Source organism: Colobus angolensis, unplaced genomic scaffold (genome assembly GCF_000951035.1).
Source record: "Colobus angolensis palliatus isolate OR3802 unplaced genomic scaffold, Cang.pa_1.0 Scaffold158, whole genome shotgun sequence".
Classification (NCBI taxonomy): domain Eukaryota; kingdom Metazoa; phylum Chordata; class Mammalia; order Primates; family Cercopithecidae; genus Colobus; species Colobus angolensis.
Window position 1 is genome coordinate 3013109 of NW_012114688.1, and position 25296 is coordinate 3038404.

At 35.3% G+C, this 25296-nt stretch overlaps 1 protein-coding gene and 1 long non-coding RNA gene across 3 annotated transcripts in view; one reads left to right on the forward strand and one right to left on the reverse strand.

Moving 5' to 3' along the window:
• Positions 1-1124: 1124 nt before the first annotated feature.
• DEPDC1 (DEP domain containing 1) lies at positions 1125-24661 on the reverse strand. Of its 2 annotated transcripts, XM_011936892.1 has the most exons (12): positions 24379-24661; positions 21422-21687; positions 16470-16626; positions 15905-16023; positions 15354-15484; positions 13920-13967; positions 10911-11051; positions 9007-9858; positions 8401-8573; positions 6089-6265; positions 4736-4921; positions 1125-4017 (listed from the first exon to the last, which is right to left on the reverse strand). In XM_011936892.1, exons 1-12 carry the CDS (start codon positions 24424-24426, stop codon positions 3877-3879), a joined length of 2439 nt encoding a protein of 812 aa, XP_011792282.1. In that variant the 5' UTR covers positions 24427-24661; the 3' UTR covers positions 1125-3876. The 2 variants fall into 2 exon arrangements, with proteins under 2 accessions (XP_011792282.1, XP_011792283.1); XM_011936893.1 differs by lacking the exon at positions 9007-9858.
• The window catches only part of LOC105508090, a 41203-nt gene continuing 40010 nt past the window's right edge, over positions 24104-25296 (forward strand). Inside the window, exon 1 of the long non-coding RNA XR_001001203.1 lies at positions 24104-24198. This is a non-coding gene — a long non-coding RNA (uncharacterized LOC105508090). The remainder of the gene's footprint in view (positions 24199-25296) is intronic.

Genomic DNA, 25296 nt, shown 5'->3' on the forward strand with positions numbered 1-25296 from the left:
GCTTTTAAATATTAGAGTAAATCCATAGCAAATTACTTTTATTCTAAAACTAATTTGGCCCTGCGACTAAAGCACAACCATGTTGAGGATGTCACCCAAGGTCCCCTGTATTACAAGCTTTCTCCATTTTGGCTGATGGGAATGTGAACTATTCTAAGCCCTGTGAGCCCCAGGAACTGTTTACTGCTTTCCAATCATTCTTTCCTTGGCTTTGTTACATTACCACTTCACTCATTTCCTTTACCCCATGCTAATTAATACTCAACAAAAACCTCTAGGGAAGACTACTCTACAGATCTCTGGAGGTTTTTCTCTGCAGCTCCCTGAGTCATTCTGAACTCAGTCATCTTTGGTTTCTCAATTGCAGTGAGATCACTGGGCTTTAGTTTGGTTCCTCTGCTGGCAACTGCCTTCAGGCAATAATTTGGGGAAATCACAAGGCTCACACGTGTTTTCCCTCTCTTGGGGATCACAGCCCTGCATTACCTGTAGTCCAATGTTTGAAAAGCGTTGTTTCATATATTTTATCTCATTTCCTAGTTGCTTATGGTAGAAAGGACAATTTGGAAGTCCACTAATATACATGAAGCTAGGCTGTGGTAGAAAAATTGTGAGTTTTTATAATGAGCAAAAGTCAACAATACTTTCACTTGTCTTATAAATTCTGTTTCCTCAGTACACATTCTGAGACGTTTTCAGATGACATAAAAACAACTAACATATATATTTCTCCCAGTTCTGAGAAAACAAAAAAATCTTTTATAGAACTTAATTCAGAGTAAATACGTAATTCTGAGTTGCTGTACTTACTGTATTTAGAACTGTTAAGTTTATTTTGGTGAAACGATTTTTCTTTCAATTTAATATTAAAACTAGCTATCCTTCATTTCTTTCCCAGAAATACTTCAACAATACCACACACACACACACACACACACACATGCATGCACACACACACATTTTCTCTCTCTCCACTTTCAAAATAAAAGGGTGGTATATCTCTTGGTGGTACAGATTACCAGGATATAAAATTCCATAACCATTTTTAATTTCACCAAAAATGAGGTAAAAAATATTACCACTGATAGGGTAGAAAATATATTGTGAAATACAAGAAAAGAAACTTGATAGCAAAAGAGTTTTAATCAGTAGAGATCTTAAAGTCAATATAAAGCAAGAGGAAAGGATATAAAAATTGATCATGGGCTTGCTAAATTCAAGATTTAAATATATTGCCTTTCTTTCACTACAATCACAACTCAGTTAGGTAGATACTTTAATTCACATTTTATAGATGAGAAGATTCAGAGTTTAAGTTTCCCAAGGACAGAAAGATAAGTCAGTGGGAAATTCCATGTACATTCCATTACTAAATGCCACATAACTGGATAACGTGAGAAGAGTGGGTCATTATATGATACCAATTAGGGATGGTAGAGGCAGTAATTTCTGGGATAAGAACTATAATTTATAGAATAACCAGACATCATTTGATCTGGTGAAACCTGTGCATTCCCACAATTAGACTTCACACTTTCTCTCTTTAAATGCACAACACCTTTCCCATCCCCTCTTTACTTGTAGCAGTTGATTTTCTTATATCCTGAGAAAGCAACTACCACCAAATCTACCAGTCAACTCATCTATATTTGAACTTAAAGATCCTTCTGTTAGAATGGAATCTATCCATGCTCCAGCTTAGGCAAAGCTCTTCCTCATCAAATTTTCCCTCTCGACTAGATTAAAAAATTTCAACCAGTAGGCATAATCAGAAGCTTTGTCTCATAATGAAAAGATAGTTATTAACTTATTAACTAAGACTCATCAATTGTTCGTAATTTTGTTTTGGTTCATGTCTGTCCAAAGCAACAGAAAGGACCACATTTTTGCTAAGATCTCTTCTAGTGCTATAATCCTAGGTGATTCTAGTAAAAGCTAATATTTATAGAGTGCTTATTCCATGCGAGACACTGTGCTAACACTTTATATGCGTTATCCTACTTAATCCTCACAATCCTAAAGAGAGGTACTATTATAATCTTCATTTTATAGATAACAAAACTGGGGCTTAGATAAGTTAAATAACTTGCCTGAGTTTACCAGCTAGTTAATAGCACAGTAGGATTCAAACCTGACTGGCAGAGTTTATGTTATTAAAGCATTGTACCATGTATTTTGTAATCTCTATTGCATGTACATTAATGTAAATGAAAGTTTCCTGCCTTTATGATTTATATATTTGTTAATAATACAAAAGCAAAATTATATTGTTATAAAACCCCAAATAATTTTAATCTCAATTTGCAACGTAATCCACATTTTACATATCTGTAAACAATAAAAGTTTTAGTATACAAATGCCTTAGAAAGAATTCAATTTGGTCCAATAATTTTATAGTCAGGATAAAGTCATACTTATAATTTATAATTTTCTGTCCAGGTTTTTAATAAAAATCACTAATGGTAAATGGAACACTATCATTTTATAGAGAAATAGTATGAAATTACATTGAGAAATAAGAATAGTCATTAAACATTAAGATTTTATTACAACCCAGGCATGATATATTTCTTTATACTTAAGGAATACATATAAAACAATCTTAGAGTAAAAAATAGAAGACAACTTGCTTTTTTGTACCAAGTCAATCAAACAGAAACCTGAATAATCTTGTTTTAAGATGAGAGTCATTTATACTTGGCAGGCATTTTCTTCCAATGAAAAAACAAAATCAATGTGCCATTATCTTGACCCTTATAAAAATGTTTATGAAAAGCATTTAGGCCATTGATTCTCACAGTTGGCTGAATATTGGAATCACCTAGATTAAAAAAATACTAATCCCTATACAACATCCCTGAAATTCAGATTTAATTAGTGTAAGTTAGGCCCTGGGCATATAGACTGTTTTAAAACTCCTCGGGTGAGTCTAATGTGCTGTACCAGTTTGAAAACCACTAGCTTAAAGACCTGTTCCATCATCATAGAAGTCAGTCTTTAGCTGAATGATTCTATACACCCTGATTTCCGTGGGTAGTGTTGTTATTTTAAGCATCTGATAGGTGTATCTCCCTTGATTAAAAAATAAATACCTTATGGAAGAGATGATACGTTTTATTTATCATTGTCTCCGCATATCTGGAACAATGAAAGGCACATAGCAGTTGCTAAATAAATATCTTTTGAATGAATATATGATTGCCTTATACATCTTTTATATCCCCATCTTCTAACAGATTATGAAAATGAGAATTCAAAAAATATATATATTGAACAAATGAATGACTGAAGCAGTTGGGGATAATATTTAAGGCAAAGAAATCTGATAAAATATACACATATTATAAAAACACATACATATATATAAATAGATCAAAAGTAGAAAAAGAATATATGAGAGTGCAACATTTGGCAGCTGAGAATTATTTCATTGAGTTTTCAAATATTCTTCACATTCTTATACTTAGAAACAAAGAAGTAACCCCAAACAACTAATTCATTAGCTAATATTTCAGAACTTGCATGTATGCAGATAAATTTTCTTTTAAAAACAGAATTATAGTTTAATCCCTAACACAGCTCAGTTTTCAAAATTCAAGTAAATAAAATTTTAGCACACATCATGATAGCCTTATTGGATAGCTGTGTTAAAAACAGAAAGTATTTGGTATCACCTATTGTTATGTGCTCTCAATTGAGACCTAGTTAGTTTACTAGGAGTCTCACATTGATAAACAACTATTTTGGCACTTCCTTACATAATGCGTTTATTTAGAAATACCTTATTAATGACAGACTTCCTTTTGAGTAGCTACATTCTCAGATACGGCTTCATTTATCAAAGTTCCACAAGTATTACATAATTTTTAATTCAGTTAGTATCTTAGACTACGGAACTTTGGTTTTCTTAAAATCAGCATTGGTTGCTTGATTGTAGGTTTGTCACCAAAAAGTGCTGCTTCACTCTCTGTGGTTGGAAATCTTTTCTGATATATCAAGGGATATTCCTTCTGAAACTTAAAAATGAGGTGAGAAATTAGAAGGTATTTAACATTATTTCCCCAGCTGAAGCAGTGCTCAACATTTTATAAGAATTCAGTGTCTTTCTCAAAGAAGTATTATAGAGATTAGTATCCTTTCATTTTATACTTGCCTTTCCCTCTCTCTTCTCATGTGAATACTGTAAGATCTGTTAGATCTCATTAACATTAACATTCTAGGATTCTTTCTCTTCTGATGTTAATTCTCCCCCTAAATTCCAGATCTTCTTTCCCACTGGTGAAACCTATAAAGTGCATAGGCATCTAGTATTCATACTTCTTTGAGTGTCTCAGACTTAGAATTGGACGTGCCAAAATCATGTGGCTACTGGGCTTTCAGAGCTAAAAATTCTAAAACATAGCGGTAAGTCACTCAAAGATACATATCCATACCTTATAATTGTTTTCCCAGGCTAATACAAGCTATAATTATACAAAATACTAGTGAAAAAGGAGAGTATATATTATTATTGTTGGTATTATTTCAAAATTCAGGATAAAGAGCAAAATCAGGTAGGTACTCACATGTTTTAGGTTAATGCACATATACAAAACATCATAACATATAGTCCATATACCTCAAACTTAAAATCTAAAATATTAAAATAAGAAAGTAGATTCTAAATGTTATTAACAACCAGGAACAGCAGATTAGAAAATATTTACATAATTGAGAACTTGCTCATTCTCTTACCTGTTTTAGTTTTTTTCTTTTCTCTTTTAGAGGTAAACTCCTGTTTTTAATAATATTTTCTAAAAGTTCTGCAATTGCAGCTTGAGAGGTAGAAACTTTTTGCTCATCAAACTCCTGAGCACTAATCTGCTTACAGTATGAGTAAGTTGGCAAAGGAGCAAATAGTCCATCTCCAGGATTTTCAATCTATAGTGAAGAAAATGATATAACTCTGTTAATTCATGTTCTTATATGATAAAGTATTCTTTTGACGGGATCTAGCACCTATTAAGTTACCACCAATCAAACATTCAGCACATTAAAAAAACTATGCATTATTCAGTAGAGGTATGTAAGTCAGTAGGTTCTAAACCCAGCTCCATAATCTACTTCGTCTGTAGCATTCAACAATGTATTTAACATTTCTTGGTCTGTTTCTTCATCATTAAAATGGAAGTTACATAAGAAAATGTATATAAAGGGCTCAGCACACAATAAGCATTAAATAAAGACAGGTGTTATAATTATTACCATTAACTATGGATTTTATTCTTTTAACTATAAAATAACAATCTAAGTATTATTCTAATTCATCTTAAGACTTTAATGTTCCGACAGTGCAGATAGTAGATGATCAGCATATTTACTGAAATGAAATATTTTTAGTTTTCATGTATTTTTTTTTTGAGGCCTAGGGACATAGGCAGAGCTTCTAGCATCTTCTGATAAGAGAAAGAACTTCTAGGAGACAGTTATAATTATAAGCCAGGGCAATATTAGAATGGTATGTATGGGAAAAACATAAACATGTGTTGGGCAGCCAAAGACAGAATACAATAGATGTCTGTCATTTTGGCTGCTCAGTATTCCTTCTTTCCTTCTTTTAATAGTTCCTTTCCATTTTAACCCCTCTACCTTCACCTTTTGTGAAGAATAAATTCTCCTTTAATCTGTGTAGAACCAATCAGAGTAAGGCCTTGTCTCCATCCTACTCACTCTTAACAACCTAAACGATGCATATTTAACCTCAACTAGGCTAAGAGTCTATATTCAGAGCTTTTAAAATTGGAGATGGAGGAATGACTCTTTTTCCTTCGAACTGCAAATGTAAGGCTCTAACTCATGAACTTCAACTAGCCACATTCCTCATCATGTGAAGGAGCCACTGTCAAACACAGGATCAACACAGAAATAAGAGATGGAGGGATGGAAAGAATCATACAGCTATTTGAGTCCCAGATTCTGTCTACATTCCTGACTTTTAGAGGTTGTTTACAGGAGCTGAAAAAGTCTCCCTTTTTGATTAAGCTACTGAGATGAGTTTGCCACTTGCAACTGACTACTGCAGAGAATTTTAAGACTCACAATACTTACATGTCCCTTTTTTAAGTAGTCAAGATGTTTTTCCACTGCAGTCTGTAAGTAAGAGGGTACTTGAAGAATTTCCTGATGATGATCCATTAAGAAAGAAACTAATCTTCCAGCAAGAAGCTCATCAAGATCCACTTCTTCAGCACAGCATAACACACATCGAGAAAAGGTATGTATCATCTAGAGAAATATTAAAAGATGTGCATTTCAAAAGCTAAGGTTGCATACAAACTAGAGTATCAGTAATTTCCAGGTAGCATTATGTGAAGTATTGGGATAAAGTGATAAGCAGCCCTCAGTTTAAAAATGAGGACAATGATTTATACAGTTAGAAATGTAAGAATTTGATTATACTTAAATCCGTTTTGAAGTTTTTCCATGGCTGAGCATGGTGGCTCATGCCTGTAATCTAAGCACTTTGGGAGGCTGAAGTGAGAGGCTCACTTGAGATAAGGAGTTTGAAGCCAGCCTAGGCAACATAGTGAAACCCTGTATCTAAAATAAATAAAAAACTAGCCAGGCATGATGGTACATGCCTGTTTCTTGAGCCCAGGAATTCCAGGCTGCAGTGAGCTGTGATCACACCACTGTACTCCAGCCTGGGTAACAGAGCATGATCCTGTGTAACCAGAAAAAAAAAAAAAAAAAGGTATATCCATAATGTAATTCCCAAGAATTATAAAAGGCTTTGGTTTTTCTACAATTTTGTCACAATTTTATCAGTAAACACCATAGGTTCTATTAATACCACATATATATGTTGCTTAAGCTTAAAGATGGTCAGAGAACAATAACTAATTACATTAAATGAACCCCACAAAAAAACAGAAAACAGGAGAATGTATAACATATAGAACACTTATATTTATAAGTGGTTGCAAAGTTGATGCCACTTAGCTTTTGAAATGCTGGAAAATAGTTTTGAAATTCTGTCAGTCTTTAGACAGCAATTTAAAACATACATTTTTCAATTCCATCTTATGGGATCTTCAAATCCTGGGATAAAATTAATTACTATCACTTATTACTCTCATTACTCTCACTTATATCTATGCAACCCTCTAACTGTAACACACATACACACCTCATTCTAAAATACTTAGAAATCAGAATTCTGTTTTAAGTATTTCATACATAGTAGAAGATTAGCATATTTACAGAATTGATAGATTTTTAGTTTTATTCCTACACATCAGTCAGGGTTTTCTGTCTCCTTCCATGGCTCAGACCTCAGCCTTTTGCTCTTTCTCCACATTCTCAGCCTTGTAGAGCTCATCTACTCTCATAGCTTCAAGTACTATCCCTATGTAAAAGACCAAAACAATTTGCCTTCTCCCCTGATCTTTCTTCACCTGGCTCATAATTCCAACATTCTGCTGGATAAATTTCACTTAGAGGTCCTATGACTTCAAATTCTAAAAGTGCAAAATCAAAATTATCGCCTTCCCAGTCATGTCTCTGAAAACATCTTCCTCTATAAACTTCCTATGCTTTTTAATAGTGCTATAATTTCTCAAGAATAATTCCTCATCTTTATATTAGGTCTGTCATTGTTAAAGAACTATCTTTAATAACAAGTGGAAGAAAGCATAACTCTAGATTCCTTGCTATAAAAGCCTCTTGTCAATTGAAGTTGCATTTTGAGGAAGTGGTGACTTAAAAAAAAAAGAGAGAGAGATTAAAGATACTATTTCAAGAGTTCATTTGCAATCAATTATCTGCATATGAATGCCCTTGTCCTCATTTCACATGGAGCCTAAGGCTGTTTGGCAATAGTGCTTCCCAACTTCTTGTCCACAATGACCTACATTTCCTAACAGGCATGTACCATCATGCCTGGCTACTTTTTTATTTATTTTAGATACAGGGTTTCACTATGTTGCCTAGGCTGGCTTCACTATATTCTCTGAAACACTGACTTACTGTATTAAGTTCCATTAGTTCTCTACTTCCACAGTTACAGTCTCCTTAAGCTTTCAACAGTACCTACATTTCCTCTTCCTTATCCACCAAACAAAACTGGCACAAGGCAACATAACGTGTTCTGACTGGTCAATCACTATGAAGTGATTCAGGATGAATGAGCAGGCAAAGTCCTCAGTCAAGATTAACACCAGCATGTGAAAGTATAACGAGCATGCACAAAAGATTAATACACTAAAATTCTGCTGTTAGGAAAGGGTAAAGAGCCTTTCCAACCTAAGAATCTAGCACTTTAAGACTGAGACATCACTTGAGTAGTACTTTTACATAGTTTGGTTTTCTTATTTTGGTTTATGAATCAGATTTATTCTTTCTGTAAGAAATCAACTTACCAGTGATCTCATACCCATTGTATCATGAAGTTTGGGCATATCAACATTTTGACTCATTCGGGAAATCATACGCATTAAAAGTTGCAGCTTTCTACGATTTGGTGGGGGAAGTAACAAACAACATAACTGTAGAGCATCGATGGCAACCCTCTCTAAATGAGGTTGCAGCAAACCTAGAATACAAAAATACCCCCCCAAAAAATCATCGATGACACTAGTTTCTTTCATATTACCAGTATATACACCTATAGAAAGAAGGTAAAAAAATATCTTAGTATTTCATTTCTTTTAACTATTTCTAGATATTACATTCCTCGAAAGCATGGTAAGATTCTCATTTTCTTTACAACTTATTTCTAAGTATAAAAATTCTTCACTTATTACAAATAAAGTGACTCGGAATAAATGAAATTGCAAACAAGAAAATAAGTGCTTTAGGTAAATAGAATAAATCTTGGTTACGTCATAGACAAAAATCTTTTATAATAATTCCTCTTGGAGGAAAAAAAATTAAGCAACTTCAAGGAATAAAAGCCAGGTAAGCAAAACACAGAGTTAGTAAACACTAAAAGTTAATATTGCATGCATTGAGAGCAACAGCCTTACTTTGTGTGCCAGTCAACATAGAAGAAGCTGGAAGTAAAGAATTTTCTGAAAGTTCTATTGTACTTTTGCAGAGTCTTTTATTGATTGTGGCACTAGACTCTCCGAGTTCACCTTCCATAGCTGTTTGCACACTTGTGCTGCCTTGTCCAACATTTGGTTTCATGATAATTTCAGCCACTGGTGTATTGATATAACTATTCCTTCTTGTACTACTTCTTAAAAGCAAACTCTGAGACCTACAAAGCTCTTTTGACTTGCATTTCCCATTACACAACTCCTCTTGGTCTTGAACAGTCAAAGTAGAGGTTCTCTTAAAACCAGCACTGAATGGCTTTTGAGTATTTTCCTCTGAATGAAGATTCAACAGGAATTCCTGTTTAGGTTTAGACTCTAAAAATAGTTTATTATTTTGTCCTTTTATGTTCAGAAAAGATTGATGAAAGACACTGGATGCCTCTTTACTTGAATTCCCTGACACATCTACAATTCCTTCCAAAGAACAGCACCTTGGTTTGTTGTTAGAGGCTAGATCATGCATACTGCTTAACCCTATTAAATTATGACAACTTCCTCCCATTATGTCATTAGCACTCACTCTTCTGTTTCTTAAATTAACTAGCTGCGTTTTCTTAGCACATCTTTCTTGAAATCCTGGATTGCTTATCTGTAGTCTCTCAGTAGAATCTGATTCTTCTTTGTTTTTTTCTCTATGAAGCAGACTGAGAAGAAGGCACTCAGTTGATTTGAAGGAATTCAAATTGTTTAAGTGAAGGAATTTTGAAGACTGTGGATCATCTTGGATTTTATGTATCCCACTGGATCTATCTGAAACTGTGACGTAGCCACAAACAACTACCAGGAAATGAAACAAAAATTAAGATGCAACTGTATGACAGTGGACAAAAATAAAACAAAAACAATAGTAAAGTTAAAAAATAAAGCATTACTACAGTGTATGTTGTTAGTATAGTATACATAGTAGTTGCTTAATTCAGAAGCCACTTAAATAGGACACATGCAACATTCGGTTACAAACGTGCAAGACAGATGAGTGGTTTTCCCACTTGTAATATAACTTTAAAAAATTATTTCAACAGCCTAATTAAATGGATTGAGCCAGAATACGTTTAAAAATATCTGTTCTCAGTCTGCAAGTACTAGAAGCCTCATAAATATAAGACAATTGTAGTGTTATAAAATACATATATTTGACCTTTGTCCTTAGTACCTGGTATGGAGCTCCTAAAATCCTTGGAATTTCCTGAATGATAAAGGTCTTTGGTTATTCATAACAAGCCTATTTCAACATATCTGAGTTCATGCTAAGGTAACTGAGGGCTGGCCATGATTGGAATTTTCATCACCAACTACAACCTTGTGGGAGGAGAAATGGGCTAGAGATTGAGTTCAACTGACAACAGTGACCAACCATTTGGTCAGTCATGCCTTGGTAATTAAACTTCAATTAAAACTCTAAAATATGCAGGCTGAGGGAGTTTCTAGGTTGGTCAAACACATGGATGTGCTGGGATCACGACATGACTAGAAAGGGTAGAGAAACTCTGTGCTACCCTCACCCTCATACCTTGTCCTGTGTAACTCGTCCATTTGGCTATTCTTGAGATCTAGCTTTTATAATAAACTAATAGTTATAGGTAAAGTGCTTTTCTGAGTTCTGTGAATCACTGTAGTGAATTATTGAATCTGGTAGGGGGTTGAGGGAAGTCCCGAATTGGTAGTTGGCTGGGTGGAAGTATGAGTAACCTGGGGACCTTATTTCACTGAATTTTAAAATAATTTGTAGGCTGCCACCTTCATATTTACCTATGGTTTTAGATCTTCTAAATTATAAGAAATGTGAAACTTTAACAAAATGAACAAAAATCAGTAAAATCCATACATACCCAAAATGTTCACAAATAATTCGTAATATTCAAAAGTAAGTAGAGGTTCAGGGAGATCTAGAAAATAATCTGCGATTGTTCTGAATACATCTCGTTCAAATCCAACATAAGTTGGATTATTCATATCATTGCTTCTTGGCCCTAAGAAGTAGAAGGCAAAAGAAGAAGGTAAAGTATATTTTAATTTAAATACAATTTTTAAATACAAAAAGTATAAAATCTGTGTTTCATGAAGGAGTTATGTTTAACAACAAATTCTGCCACAGTTCAAAAATTTAAAGGGCATATCTCATTATTCCTCATTATCTTTCCACTAGAAGCAGTCAATTGCTAGTATTTTGTTTTATTTCAACATTTGTGTACCTGAAAAATCATACATAAAGCAAAATTTTAATATCATTTTAAAAGCATTAGGGAAGCTTAGTTTACTAAGATTTTACTGTAATTCATTTTGTAAAGGAAAGAATATTTGGATAATACAAATAATTCCTTCAAATTGTCTTTTTGTAAATTTACATTTTTATGAATACATTTTGTCTGACATGAAACATAGCCTTAATGAATTTAAATAATATCTTTACATTGTTGTTTCTTAAGCTTGACACAACTATTGAAATAATCATACTTACTCATTTGTGTTTTCCTCAAAAATAAGATCTGATCTCATTTTATAGATAAGAAAACTCGGGCTAAGAGTACCTTGCCCAAGATGAAAAAGACTTTGGTAGTAAAGTTTGAATTAGAAGTTAGAGCAGTGTAAAATAAGAGCAAGGCCCAGGACTTTTAGCTCCAACAACACTTAAAGTGTGGTTCATGGATTATATCACAGAATCATCCAATGTGCCTATTAAAAATACAAACTCCTCTACGGAGACCAGAATCCATGAAGGTGGGGCCAGAAATTTACTGACCTAGAAATGTTTGCTTCTGGTTCACTAACTGAGTGGTTTCCAAACACTAACCTGAGAACCTTCACCATAATCATCTTCTGGGGGCATTTTTTTTTTTTAAAGATTCCTGACCTACTAAATCAACCACTTCAGAATCTCTAGAGAGTCTCTTTAGTGACTGTGGTGTGCATCCAGGTTTTAGAGCCATTATACTATCTTCCAAGTTAAAATGTTTCTCTTCCCAAGTCCAAATACTATTTCTTACTTCCCTGTTTCCAAACTTTTGTATGGACATACAAATGTGAGAACACACTAAAAAGAATTAAAGAAAACAATTCCCACTCTTAACAATAGAGCAAAATAGATATTTTTTTAAGGACATAAGAAATAGTATGTGGAATAAAAGATTTGATAATCATTAGAAAGTTCTCTAAGACAGAAAAATACATGTTTACAGGAATTAAAAATATTAAAAATATAGAATTTGTAGAGAATCTAGGTTTGAGCTCTAGCTCCTTTGCACTAAAAGAAGATACTCTAAGCTTTGGTTTTCTCTGTTGGAAAAATTGGGATGATATACTGATTACTAATTCCTACATCTCACAGAATTACTCTAGGGGATCCAATAACAAGTAAAGTAAGTCTTAACTGTGCCTCTGGCTAAATACATTGTTGCTAATTTGGAATCCAGTAAGTTATATAATTGGTATCGTTTAGGTATTACATAGACTGGAAAGAGAAGGAAGACAGGCTCCCTAAAGACTGGATGTCAGAGAAATCCCTGTCAGTATGCCTATCTGAATTCCTAACTGTGAGCAAAGGAAAGAAAGAGAAGAATACTTAACTATACTTGGAAAGTAGAAAGACAAATTCAAGTCTTAAGTTCATAATAAAGATTTTTATCTTAATTTGACAAATAAACTGTTTCTGTAAATGTATTTACTTTATTGCTATTTATTCAATGTCATTTTATCATATTGACACCCAGTGGACAACAAAGGAATATAAAGTTACCTTGAACATTAATAAATCCCTATTAGCATTTTAGAAAATGCTAATTTTACATGAACTAGAAAATTATATTTGTAACTAAAACATAATTTAGTTTTTGATGATTTAGCTTATATCTTTGTACATTTAAAAAATTAACTTTGAAAGCAATTAGGATTTTGTACTCATACTAGGGTTTTATGTTACAAAAATCAATTATCACTGATCATGACGAAAAAGCTCGATCAATTAAATGCTAAAAAAATTTCTGGATTAGTGACTGATAAGGTTTGGATCTGTCCTCACCCAAATCTCATGCCAAATTGGTAATCCCCAGTATTGCAGGTGGGGCCTGGTGGGAGGTGACTGAATCATGGGGGTGTATTTCCCCTTTGGTGCTGTTCTTGTGATACCGAGTGAGTTATCACAAGATCTGGTTGCTTAAAAGTGTGTACCACCTCCGCACACAACCTTCCTCCTGTTCTGGTTGCTTAAAAGTGTGTACCACCTCCGCACACAACCTTCCTCCTGTTCCAGCCACGTAAGACGTGCCTGCTTCTCCTCCGCCTTCTGCCATGACTGTAAGTTGTAAGTTTCCTAAGGCCTCCTCAGCCATGTTTCCTATAAAGCCTGTGGAACCATGAGCCAATTAAACCTCTATTCTTTATAAATGACCCTGTCTCAAGCATTTCTTTATAGTAGCACGAGAACAAACTAATACAATAACAGATAATCTTTTTTTCATAACATAAAGTCACATTAATATATCTAGTATTCTATGCTTCTACACTATAGAAATCCCATTGAGTTCAAGCCATTTGAACTCTGTGCCTTATTCATGCAATTAGTGTGGATTTCACTTAAAAAATCCTTTGAGATCCTCTAGGCTATGACTTTATAATTTATGTGAACTAAACCATAAATAATATGCTTGAATTAAAAAATCACCTTCTTTCTAAACAGAAAAAGTTAAGGGCTCCATAATGTAATAAATTCCACTAGACTTTGATTTATATGTCAAGATAAATGATATACTTTAATTGTATCAGGACTTTAATAAATTATTTTAAAAATTTCCTTGGTTCGTGTTAAATACTATCACACACACACACACACATATTTAACTTACAATTTGCTAGGCACTTCATGGCAGATAATACCCAGTGAGGGAGGTCATCTACACAAAAAGAAAAATATTACTAAGTAAACCGTACAATTTTTATGACAGTATATTTCAAAATATCACACTTATGTGCAATTAAATGTATCTATACACATACACATACATGTTACATTTGTATATGTGTGTATTACCAGGATTAAAAAGTATTATATGTGTAATAAGACACAGGATCAAGTCAATATTTTAAAATAGAAAAAGTCTGAAAAAAATTATAGAGATTCTGAGTTTGGTCCATATTACATATAACAACTAAATACTGCCAAATTGAGGATTAATTATTTTGAGGGAGTGTTTAGATATAAATTCCACATTCATTTTTATCTACTACCACTACCTTTTCTTCATCCCTGTTTCTATTCTGCCTATTGCTATGCTATTTGAATATTAATGATTTGGGTGAGACCTATGATTGAAATGAACTGTATCTCATTATTATGCTCCTTTTATAGTGAAGTTTGCTTAAAATCTTTCAAATGCTACTGAATAAAATATGTTCCATAGAAATCTAGCACTTTTTTTTACACAGGGTTACAAAGAATAGAAATCTTAAATGAGGGCATATACTGTTAACCATGTTATTTTAGGTAATGGAAGAAGGGACTGGTCTACAGCCACATGCATAAGTCACATAGCAAACTCATCAGTTTTAACATTTACCTTTTGCTCCTATAATTAAAAACTCAAAGTTATTGCCCATAAAAAGAAAACCAAAGTAATATATGTCAGTTAATTCCACAGCCAGAAACTTAGCACAAAAACATTAGCTACAATTTTGAGAGATTTATTGATACCTTTCTCATAATCTAAGTTTTCTAATACATCTATCTAGCTTGAATCATTTCCCTGATTTTTGTATCTAAATCTGAAATCAATCAACTATATAAATATATAAAACATAAAAGCCAGTCCCTTTAGAATCTTCATCTTTAAAGTCTGAGCTTATTTTGTTGTGTTATTACAGTTTTGTATATATGTTTGACTCCTGTTAATTTGTACATAACTACTCATGTAAACCTCATGAGCGTATGGACCATTTCTATCTTATCATTAAACTTTAGCACAATGTCTGACATGTTGGAGGCCCTCAACAAAAATGTGCTTAATCAAAACTTTTCTTATACTTGTATAACTTTTGGATGCTTAACTTTGTCATTTTTTTAATACCATGCGTAAATCTATCTTAGCAGATAAAATATTTCTTATAATAGCATGAATAATACTCACTTAAAAATTACTCCACTGTTATTACTAAAGCACTTATGATAGCCCCTCTGATGCTCCATGAAAGTATTCTACTTTCAACATTTGGGTCTCTCTTTACACCACTTGCAACCTTGTTGGCAAGTTTTTAAAAGTTCCAATTATTTTATTAATACCAACCTGATTTGTTTTGTAGTATAACTACTCCATGTTTACTTGTATTAGCCATGTTGTACATTATATATTGGGGAATTACTTGTTTTGGATTTATGACTTCTTCTAGGGATGGCACACCTAAAATGGTTTGCAGGCTAAATAGAAGAAAGAATATTAACTTTTTTTCTTCGTAAATAGGATAGATTATACATATGAATGAATATGACTAGCAGACAAAGCCATCAGAATATTTTATTTTTCTTAACCAGATTTCTAAGACTTATATTTAGTATCCCCTTTCAAATGTATTTATCTCAATAATCTTAAAAGGATTCCAATAGATATCCCCAACTATGGCCACAATGTTGATTCAAAGAAAAGCTGAATCATACCAAAGCACTCAATTTCTACTCTCTTAAGCTATAACAAGAGTATTTATTTAAAAACACATATACAGGTTGCATTCTAACCTTTGATAATTAATCTGTTCTGATTCATTTGCATATTTTGATGAAAATGTCAAACTAATAATCTGAACACTTCAGGAACTTCATTAAAGCTTAATTTTATCTTACTAGATCAGAATAACATATCTCCAAACTTCTTCAACATTTTCCTGGCTTAGTTCTCTATTATCAGCTGCATTTTCTTGATCTTCTTTGATTATTTCATGCTTTATTTTCTCGGCATTTTCCTGAAAAAAGGATTATTTTGGTTTAACCTGGTATGCTCAAATTTTTAAATACTGAAAGCAACAATAATTCTATTACTATCAGTCCATTGTGGAGCTATAAAGTATCTCCTGAAGAAATAATGTAACACGGTAATGGGGTTTTTAATTTTGCAGTTGTCCCTAGCACCCTCAAATCAATTTAAACCAAAACACACTTACATTATATAACTGTTGTTTTCAATTATGTCTCACTACCATTTTTATTATTCTTTCTATGGGTCACAGACAATTTTATACATACATTTTCAGAATGTAATGTAGGTTAGAAGGTTTCAGTTCTGGATTTAAATCCAGAGACTCCGTCTCAAAAAAAAAAAAAAAAAAAAGAATCATTTACTTTTAATGATTCTATTATTGAGTACACCATAATTATATTTAAACTAGTAATTAGTAAAAGGATGTGTTACCTGAGATAAATGTAATCCATGCTTTTTAGGAGTTCTACGAGATAAGTTTCGTAATTTAAAAATACTATCTTTATCTTTGGAAAAGTTCTCTATGTTGTTTTTTCGCAACTCTGGATGCCTTCGTGGTGGAGTTTTAAGTGGCGAAGCTGCAGGAAATCTGGTTTAAAAATAATAAGCAATTAAATAAGGTGAGATTAGAAACAAACTTTTAGAGTCTACTTATTTTAAAATTCACATAAAGAGCCTGATTTATTAATACTACCAAGTAATAAAGATTCTAGACAAACAAATTTTCTCATTAAATCTTTAAAAAAATAGGTTTCTTCTTTCTTTAGTATATTGTGTATATTTTAACTTTATTTCTGGATAATTCAGGGTTATTACTAGGGTCAATTCTGGTAGAGGGGTATTGCTTACAGAAAAAATGGCTCTAGAATGCTACATTTTCTAAATTTCTTTGATGAGTTATCTAGTTTGTATATTCCCCCTTTTGTTTGTGCTTGTCCTACATTCTGGAACTTAGTTTCTGCTGCTTCTTTTGATTGTAATATTTTGGCCTCCTTTTATTTTAATATAAAATATTTCAAAGATATAATAAAACAATACCCATGTATGTAACTGGCAACCAATGTAATTGTTGACATTTTGCGACTTCTCCTTTATTATTCTTTTAACTTTTATTTTAAGTTTAGGGGTACATGTGCAGGTTTCTTACATAGGTAAACTTGTGTTGTGGAGGTTTGTTGTACAGATTATTTCATCACCCAAGTATTAAGTCGAGTACCCATTAGTCATTTTTCCTGATCCTATCCCTTCTCATACCTTCCATCGTCCAGTAGGCTCCAATGTCTATTGTTCCCCTCTATGTGTCCATGTGTTCTCATCAGTTAGCTCCCACTTGTAAGTGAGAGCGTGTGGTATTTAGTTTTCTGTTCCTTAGTTAGTTTGCCTCCACCTCCATCTATGTTCCTGCAAAGTACATCATCTCATTCTTTTTTATGGCTGCATAGTATTCCATGGTGTATATGTATACATTTTTTTATCTAGTATGCCACTGATGGACATTCAGGTTGATTCTTTGTCTTTGCTATTGTGAATAGTTCTGCACTGAACATACGTGTACATGTGTCTTCATGACAGAATGATTTATATGCCTTTGAGTATATACCTAGTAATGGGATTGCTAGGTTAAATGGTAGTTCTGGTTTTAGGATTTTAATGAACCACTATACTGTTGTCCACAATTCATATGGAACCAAAAAAAGAGCCCAGATAGCCAAGGCTATCCTAAGGAAAAAGAGCAAAGCTGGAAGCATCATGCTCCCAGACTTTAAATCATACTATAGGGCTGCAGTAAGCAAAACAAAATGGTACTGGTGTAAAAACCAACACATAGACTAATGAAACACAATAGAGAGCCCGGAAATAAGACCATGCACCTACAACCATCCGATCTTCAGCAAAGCTGACAAAAACAAGCAATGGGGGAAACGATTTCCTATTTAACAAATGGTGCTGGGATAACTGGTTAGTCACATGCAGAAGATTGAAATGGGACCCCTTCCTTACACCACATACAAAAATGAACTCAAGATGGATTAAAGACTTAAGTGTAAAACCCAAAACTATAGAAAACCTGGAAGAAAACCTAGGCAATCTCATTCTGGACACTGGAATGGGTAAAGATTTCATGATGAAGATGCCGAAAGCAACTGTAACAAAGGGAAAAACTGACAGGTGGGATATAATTAAATGAAAGAGCTACACAGAAAAAGAAACTATCAATGGAGTCAACAAACAACCTATGGAATGGGAGAAAATTTTTGCAAACTATGAATCTGACAAAGCTCTAGTATCCAGCATTTACAAGGAACTTAAACAAATTTACAAACAACTCCATTGAAAAGGGGGCAAACGACAAGCACTGACACTTTTCAAAAGAAGACATATATGCGGCCAACAAGCATATGAAAAAAGTTCAATATTACTGATTATTGGAGAAATGTAAATCAAAACCATAATGAGATGCCATCTCATACCAGTCAGAATGGCTACTATTAAAAAATAAAAAAATAACAGGTGCTGGCAAGGTTGCAGACAAAATGGAATGTTTATACACTGTTGGTGGGAGTGTAAATAACTCCTTTTTCTAAAAAAATGAAATTCTTTGCTCACTCATATCCCCCTCTTCCTAAGGGAGAGTAAAATATAAACTTATAGTTTCATAAAATAAGCCTATAGTTGTATTTCTTTTTCATGTTTTTATACTTTTAATAAATGTATATAAACAATATGTGGTTTGGTGTTTTTTCACTTTTTTGTATCTTTTACATCTTTTTTTTTCCTTCTCTGTCACCCAGTATGGAGTGCAGTAGTGTGATTATAGCTGACTACAGTCTCAATCTCTCGGGCTCAGCCTCCCAAGCAGATGAGTCAACAGGCACCAGGCACGTGCCACCATGCCTAATTTTTTTTTTTTTGTAGAGACAAGGTCTCCCTATGTTGTCCAGACTGGTCTCGAATCCCTGGATTCAAGTGACACTCCTGCCTCGGCCTCCAAAAGTGCTGGGATTACAGGTGTGAGCCACCCTGCCTGGCCTCATACATCAAATTTATTCAAAAAGTTTGTAGTGATCTCAAAAGTTTGAAGACCTCAGAAGTGTGACCTTGGTCTTCAAAATTCTCTTAGACTTTTACCAAATGAGTTTTAGAATCTGCTTATCAAGTTCCACAAAGAAACTATATTGAAGTTTTGAATGAAAATGCACTGAATTTCTATTTCATTTTGGGAGGAATTGACTTGTATATACATGATACTAAGTATTTTCATTCATGAACAGGGTATCTTTCTCCATTTATTCTATTTAATACAATTTAATACTTTTCTCCAATAAGGTTTTACACATTTTTGGTAAACTTTATTTTTACATACTTTATAGTTTTGTTACCATCTTTGTAAAAAGACTAGGAGAGGCCAGGCGTGCTGGCTCATGCCTGTAATCCTGGCACTTTGGAAGGCCAAGGTGGGTGGATTGCTTGAGGTCAGGAGTTTGAGACCAGTCTGGGAAACACAGTGAAACCCCATGTTCACAAAAAATGCAAAAATTAGCTGGGCGTGGTGGTGTGCGCCTGTTGTCCCGGCTACTTGGGAGGCTGAAGTGGGAGGATTGCTTGAGCCTGGGAGGCAGAAAAGGCTAGGGGCAGAGAGACTAGTTGAGGATTTATGCAGAAATCCAAGTAAAACATAAACAAAACAAATAAAGAGAAATCCAGGTAAGAATTATAGCCTAACAAAAAGAAGATTCATCTTGGAGAGAGATGTGCACAGATCAGAAAACTACTTAGGCAGCACAATAGACTAAATCATATTTAAAGGAGAAGAAAGGGAAAGAATCAAGGCAACTAGAGGGAAGGCAATGCCATTTATTCAGATAGGAAACCTAAGAAGACAAAATTTAGGTTAGGGGGTGATAGTCATTTTTCTATATGGTATATTTGAAGTGCCTTTCCAGGAGGCAGTTGAAAAAAATGGGCCGAAGGCTCAGGAGAGATATTTCAAGAGAGGCCTGAAAGTCTTAAGAAAAGTAGGTGAAGACATGGCATGAGATTGCCTAGGGAGAAGATGAAGTAAGGACAAGGGCGGGAACTTGAAGATGGGTGAGTTAAAGGATGAGCAGCAGTAAAGGAGCCCACAAAGATAACTGAGCAGTAGTTAAGATAGGAAAGATTTGTAGAGTGCTATACAAAACGGATTATTCACGATTGTTATTGTAGTTTACTTGTACGACATAAACCATTTTTGGTACATAGGGAACAATAAATTCTTAGACATTTCATGTGAAAAGTACCTACTGTTGTAGAAAAAAAAAAAGCATGGACATTAGATTCCACAGGCCTACTTTAATGGCTATATACCAAAGAACCGTAGGTCATAAGAGAAAAAGCAATTATGCTGACCTGTAGGAGTCAGAAAAGCTCCACAGAAGAGGTTATAAAAGAGCTGAGATTAAAATAAATGTATAAATTTACCAGCCTGACAAATGTGTACAGTGTCTCACAGTGGAAAAACATTTCAGGCAGACAGAACAAGATTTGTTGAAGCATGGTCTCAGTTTCCCCATCTGTTAAAAGGGGTTAATACCTACCCTGCTTGGCTACTATAGCAATTAAGTAAGAACACATATGTAAATCATCAAACGGAGTTTCTGTTATATCTTAACTGCTTAATAAATATTCTCTTTAACCTGTGGTATACTTCTTCTGTTATCATTGTTATTTTTTGAGAGAGTCTTGCTCTGTTGCCCAGGCTGCAGTGCAGTGGTGCAATCTCAACTCACTGCAACCTCTACCTCCCAGGCTCAAGCACTTCTCGTGCCTCAGTCGCAGGTATGCACCACCAACCACACCCAACTCATTTTTTGTATTTTTAGTAGAGACGGGGTTTCACCACACTAGTCAGGCTGGTCTCAACTCCTAGCCTCAAGTTGATCTGCACACCTCAGCCTCCCAAAGTGCTGGGATTACAGGCATAAGCCACCTCACCTGGCCCTGCTATTTGTTATGTAAGATTTGCTATTATTCTATTACACGTATTCTTAAATTAAATGTTTGAAGGGAAGGATCTGTGAACTTATAAATCTAGAAACTATGCAACTAAGGTCAGTAATACGTCCTTAAAATGTTATAAAGTGTTCAGAATATGCAGAAGTGATATCTCACTATTTCCCTTCCAATTTCCTACTTTATTATATATGCTAACACTTAAAAACTTTAAATTTTGTAGCAATTAAGTTTCACATTACAATTGTTCTAAATGATTTTAATTGAACTGAGAGCATTAATAGTTTTCCAAAGAAATATTACTTCTTTGAAGAAGCTGCTGTTATAGTAAAAGTGTAAGTAGAGATAAAACTACAGTAATTCAGTTTTACAGTTACATATCTGTTCATTACCTGAAGAGCTGGTTGTTATCATCAACATTTTCTGATCCCCACCTCCCTTTGATATCTTCAATTACATGATTCTTAAGAAATTTCCTCAACAGTTGGAGAGTCTGTTGCCTTGTAACTTCAGGACCAAAATTGCTATTATTTCTTAATAGGTCATAAAGCCAATCCACTGCTTCTCCTGCTGTGAAACAATTACCATATTTTTTAAAGTGCTGTCTGTGTTTTCTTAGAGGCATTCCTGCTCGAAAAGATGTGGTAACTTCATTCCACTGTAAAAAGAAGGAAAATATTTTTAAAAATTTGAAGAAAAATTAAATCTCATATTGATTTGAAGTACATTAGGTAAAGATAATTCTTTAATTCACATCTGATTACATCATAAAAATTCTTGAAGAATCATTCATCTTATTTGTGCCATATAAAATTTTATATCTGGTCGGGCATGGTGGCTCACCAGAAGTCGGGAGTTCGAGACCAGCCTGACCAACATGGTGAAAACCCATCTCTACTAAAAATACAAAATTAGCCGGGCATGGTGGCGCATGCCTAAAGTTCCAGCTACTCGGGAGGCTGAGGCAGGAGAATCGCTTGAACCTGGGAGGCGAAGGTTGCAGTGAACTGAGATCGCAGCATTGCACTCCAGCCTGGGCAACAAGAGCAAAACTCAGTCTCACAAAAAAAAAAAAAAAAAGAAAAAGAAAGTACATCTTACACTGCTTTCTTTTTATTAATTCTAGTGCTGTAGTAATATTTTTATGTAACAGTTTTTTTATTAGAAGCACTTCATTGGCTTATCAGCTTCTTTAAGAAACCTAGAAATAAGGAAGAACTACAATCAATATAGAAAACATTCATCCTTGTTTTTTACCTCAATTAATATTAATGTTGGTAGCACTGTGCTTCACATTCATTATTTCACTTTAATTATCACAATTCTATGAAAAGGTACTATTAATTTCTCATTTTTCACATAAGGAAAATAAAGCAGAGAGATTAATAAAATGACCAAGGTCACAGAGGTAGGTGATGAATGTAGGCATTCAAATCCAGGTGTGATTGACTTTAGAACCTGTACTCTCAACTACTGTGCTGGCCAAACAAAGCTTATGGCAGGCAAAGTATCTTTAACATGAAAAATGGCTTATGTATTTACTATAGCATCTCTTTTGTGAAGATTCCTGTAATGAACATAGAACAGATGGGATAAATTAAGTAAGTTGAAAGTCCATTGCATGTTTAATGACCCTGTGACATGTCCATTTTGCAAAGATATTGATAGTTTTTAAACTGTCCTCAAATCAGCCAGACCTCTACATTTATGACCGCTCTAACGGTGAAGCATGGAGGTGATGCTGGTATAGAATAAACACATCACTTTTTAATAGAAAAATCCTACGTTAGCGGTCAAATCTAATTTGCAACCCATTATGCCACTACTAGCTATGTTACTGCTTTTCTAACCTATGTGGCCCCGATACCATAAGACAGAATTTAAGGGCTGAAAACTTGATGATTATATTGTTTTCTTTCCACACTTTCCCACTTTATATATTTATTTATCCAAGAAACTGATATTGAGCTGCTCACTCTGTACTGGCCTGAGGATACAGTAATAAAAATGACAGAAAGGGTCTCTGTACTAAGGGAGATTACAGAATGGCTTTCCTGAGATGTAGTACAGGGGAGTGGTTTTAAGAACAGGCTCTGGAGTTAAGACTAGTAGGGTTGGTTTCCCAGTTCTAGCTCTGCCACTATTGTTTATGACATTTTGGGCCTATCTTCAATCTCTATGCCTCAATCTCCTTAACCACAAAACAGGGACAACAGGACCTAACGAATGGGCTTATTGGAATGATAAAATGATGTAATATATGTGAAGTACTAGTAAGCATTCAGTGCATGTTTTCTTTTTCAGCGTGTTTATACTACTTTCATCTAATGGGTTTTTAAATTATGTGGCAGGACTACCCGATTGAGGTTCCTTCCTGTCCTAAATTCTACCCTTCATATTGATAAATATGGCCAATAACTTCCTAAGTAGCAGAATCCATGTGAGATTGCCATAGCATTAAGATCTGAATTCTACCTCTGCCATTTTCTGTTGATGTGACTTTAGAAGGCATGTAACGTCTGTGAGCCTCAGTGTGCACACTGGTAAAGTGGGGCTAATAATACATGCTCGCCTGAAGGGCATTCCTAAGAGGAAAGTGCTTGTTATTCTACAGATCACAACACACTTTCAAAAACAGCATCCTCCTGGGAAACCCCTTAAGGCGAGCATGTATTAGTAACCTTTACCAGTGTGGAAACAGGCTCGCAGAAGGCAGGGGACTCACCTGACGTCACATAACCAGTACCACAGTATCCTATAGAACCGAAGACCCAACTGCACGAAACGCGTTAGGAGTGCTATACATGCAAATTCAGGAGCCAGCAGCAGCGGTTACTGATGGGTACTCAGAAATACCGTTTGGAAACAGGCAGCTGTTATCCTAGTGCTATTCGGCCGGTACATCCTGCTTTAAACTCCATGGGTTCAATAAACAAAATTGTCACATTCGGGCTTGCCCACAACCTAACCCTACAAAGCTTTGGAGCTCATTCCCAATTGCTCCCTAATTGTGAGGCGGGTAGAAAATCAGGCGAGGTGAGCGGCTAAATCGGAATATTCTAAGACGCCCCCAGGGCACAGGAGTTGCTCCTCAAAGCGAGTCTGGTGCGGCCTACGCGCGGCGCTTCCTTTCGGACCTGAGACCCAGATCCTCAAAACAGAGCGAGCGGTGAGTTTGGCAAGGGTCGCATACCCGTTACTTCTCCTCGCCAGCGTTTTCACTGAACCTAGGGCTCCTGGGACTCATCCCTCCGACCGAGGTAAAACTGCGAACGGTCGAGGTGAAACTGCCAACAGTGGTGACTGCCGTCAGCCCGCTGACCGGTCCCGTCTATCCGAGCTGTCTTACCAGCTTGGTGGCCCGATAAGGCCCGGGAGGCACACCCCGACTCTCCATAGGTCTGTCAGCGCTTGGTGGCGTCCATGGCGGCGAAGGCGACACTCAGGCCCAGCGGCCCGGGTAGTGGCGAGTCTCGGCACAACCGTTGGCCCCGCCGCCGATTTGAATAGCATAGAGGGCTGCGCGGATTGGCCGCGCCCCGGGTCACGTGATGCCGCAGCCAGCCTCGGCACTGAGTCGGCCCCACGGCTGGGGCCGAGGAGACTCGTCAGCGTCCCGGAGCTCCGGTAGCTGGCGCGGGCTGGGGTGGGCTGGGCTGGCCTGGGACCGCCTGGGTGAGACAGGCTCGGGTTTCCCTGGCGCTGCTTCTCTTTCCTGGGGTCTACGGCGAGGCGGAGTCCTGTTTTCGTACTCAGAAGGGATGAGCTGTTTAGTTCCAAACGAAATCATTTGGAGTCCAGCCTTTGGTTTAAGGAAATTTGAAAAGACGAGAAAATACGATTTTTCTGCCTGGCCCTACAGGATCTTCAGCAGTTAGCTTAGAAAGCAAAGCAGCCCGATGCATATATGTCGCAGTTTTTCTCTCTCTCTCTGCTCTCTATCCTCTCTCTCAGCAGGGGCCATGATTCTCTGAAGTGCTAAAATGCAGGTTCACAACCCCTTAATTGTGCAGTAAAATGGATCATTCAGAACCCCCTGATTAGGTGATAAAATGGATCATAGGTAGACTTTCTTAAGTACATACAATGTGGGGCTTGGGAAAGGTTGTGTACAACTTGCCAAATTGCTTCCCTTAAAATCTACCACTGTATAAGAATCCTGGTTATGTTTGGATCATGATTATACACTGAAAATTTCACTAGGATCTTAGAAAATAAATCTTCAGTAGAAGTCAGTTTTCAAATGACAAAAACTACATTCCGAAAG

What these genes read in the sequence shown, in the direction of transcription:
- DEPDC1 (XM_011936892.1), bottom strand. Translation starts at nt 24,426, where the DNA reads ATGGAGAGTCGGGGTGTGCCTCCCGGGCCTTATCGGGCCACCAAGCTG. An exon ending in CTTATCGGGCCACCAAGCTG is followed by an intron (nt 21,688 to 24,378) that starts GTAAGACAGCTC and finishes TTCTTTTTACAG; the next exon opens with TGGAATGAAGTTACCACATC. An exon ending in AGATATGTTATTCTGATCTA is followed by an intron (nt 15,485 to 15,904) that starts GTAAGATAAAAT and finishes TCTTCTATTTAG; the next exon opens with CCTGCAAACCATTTTAGGTG.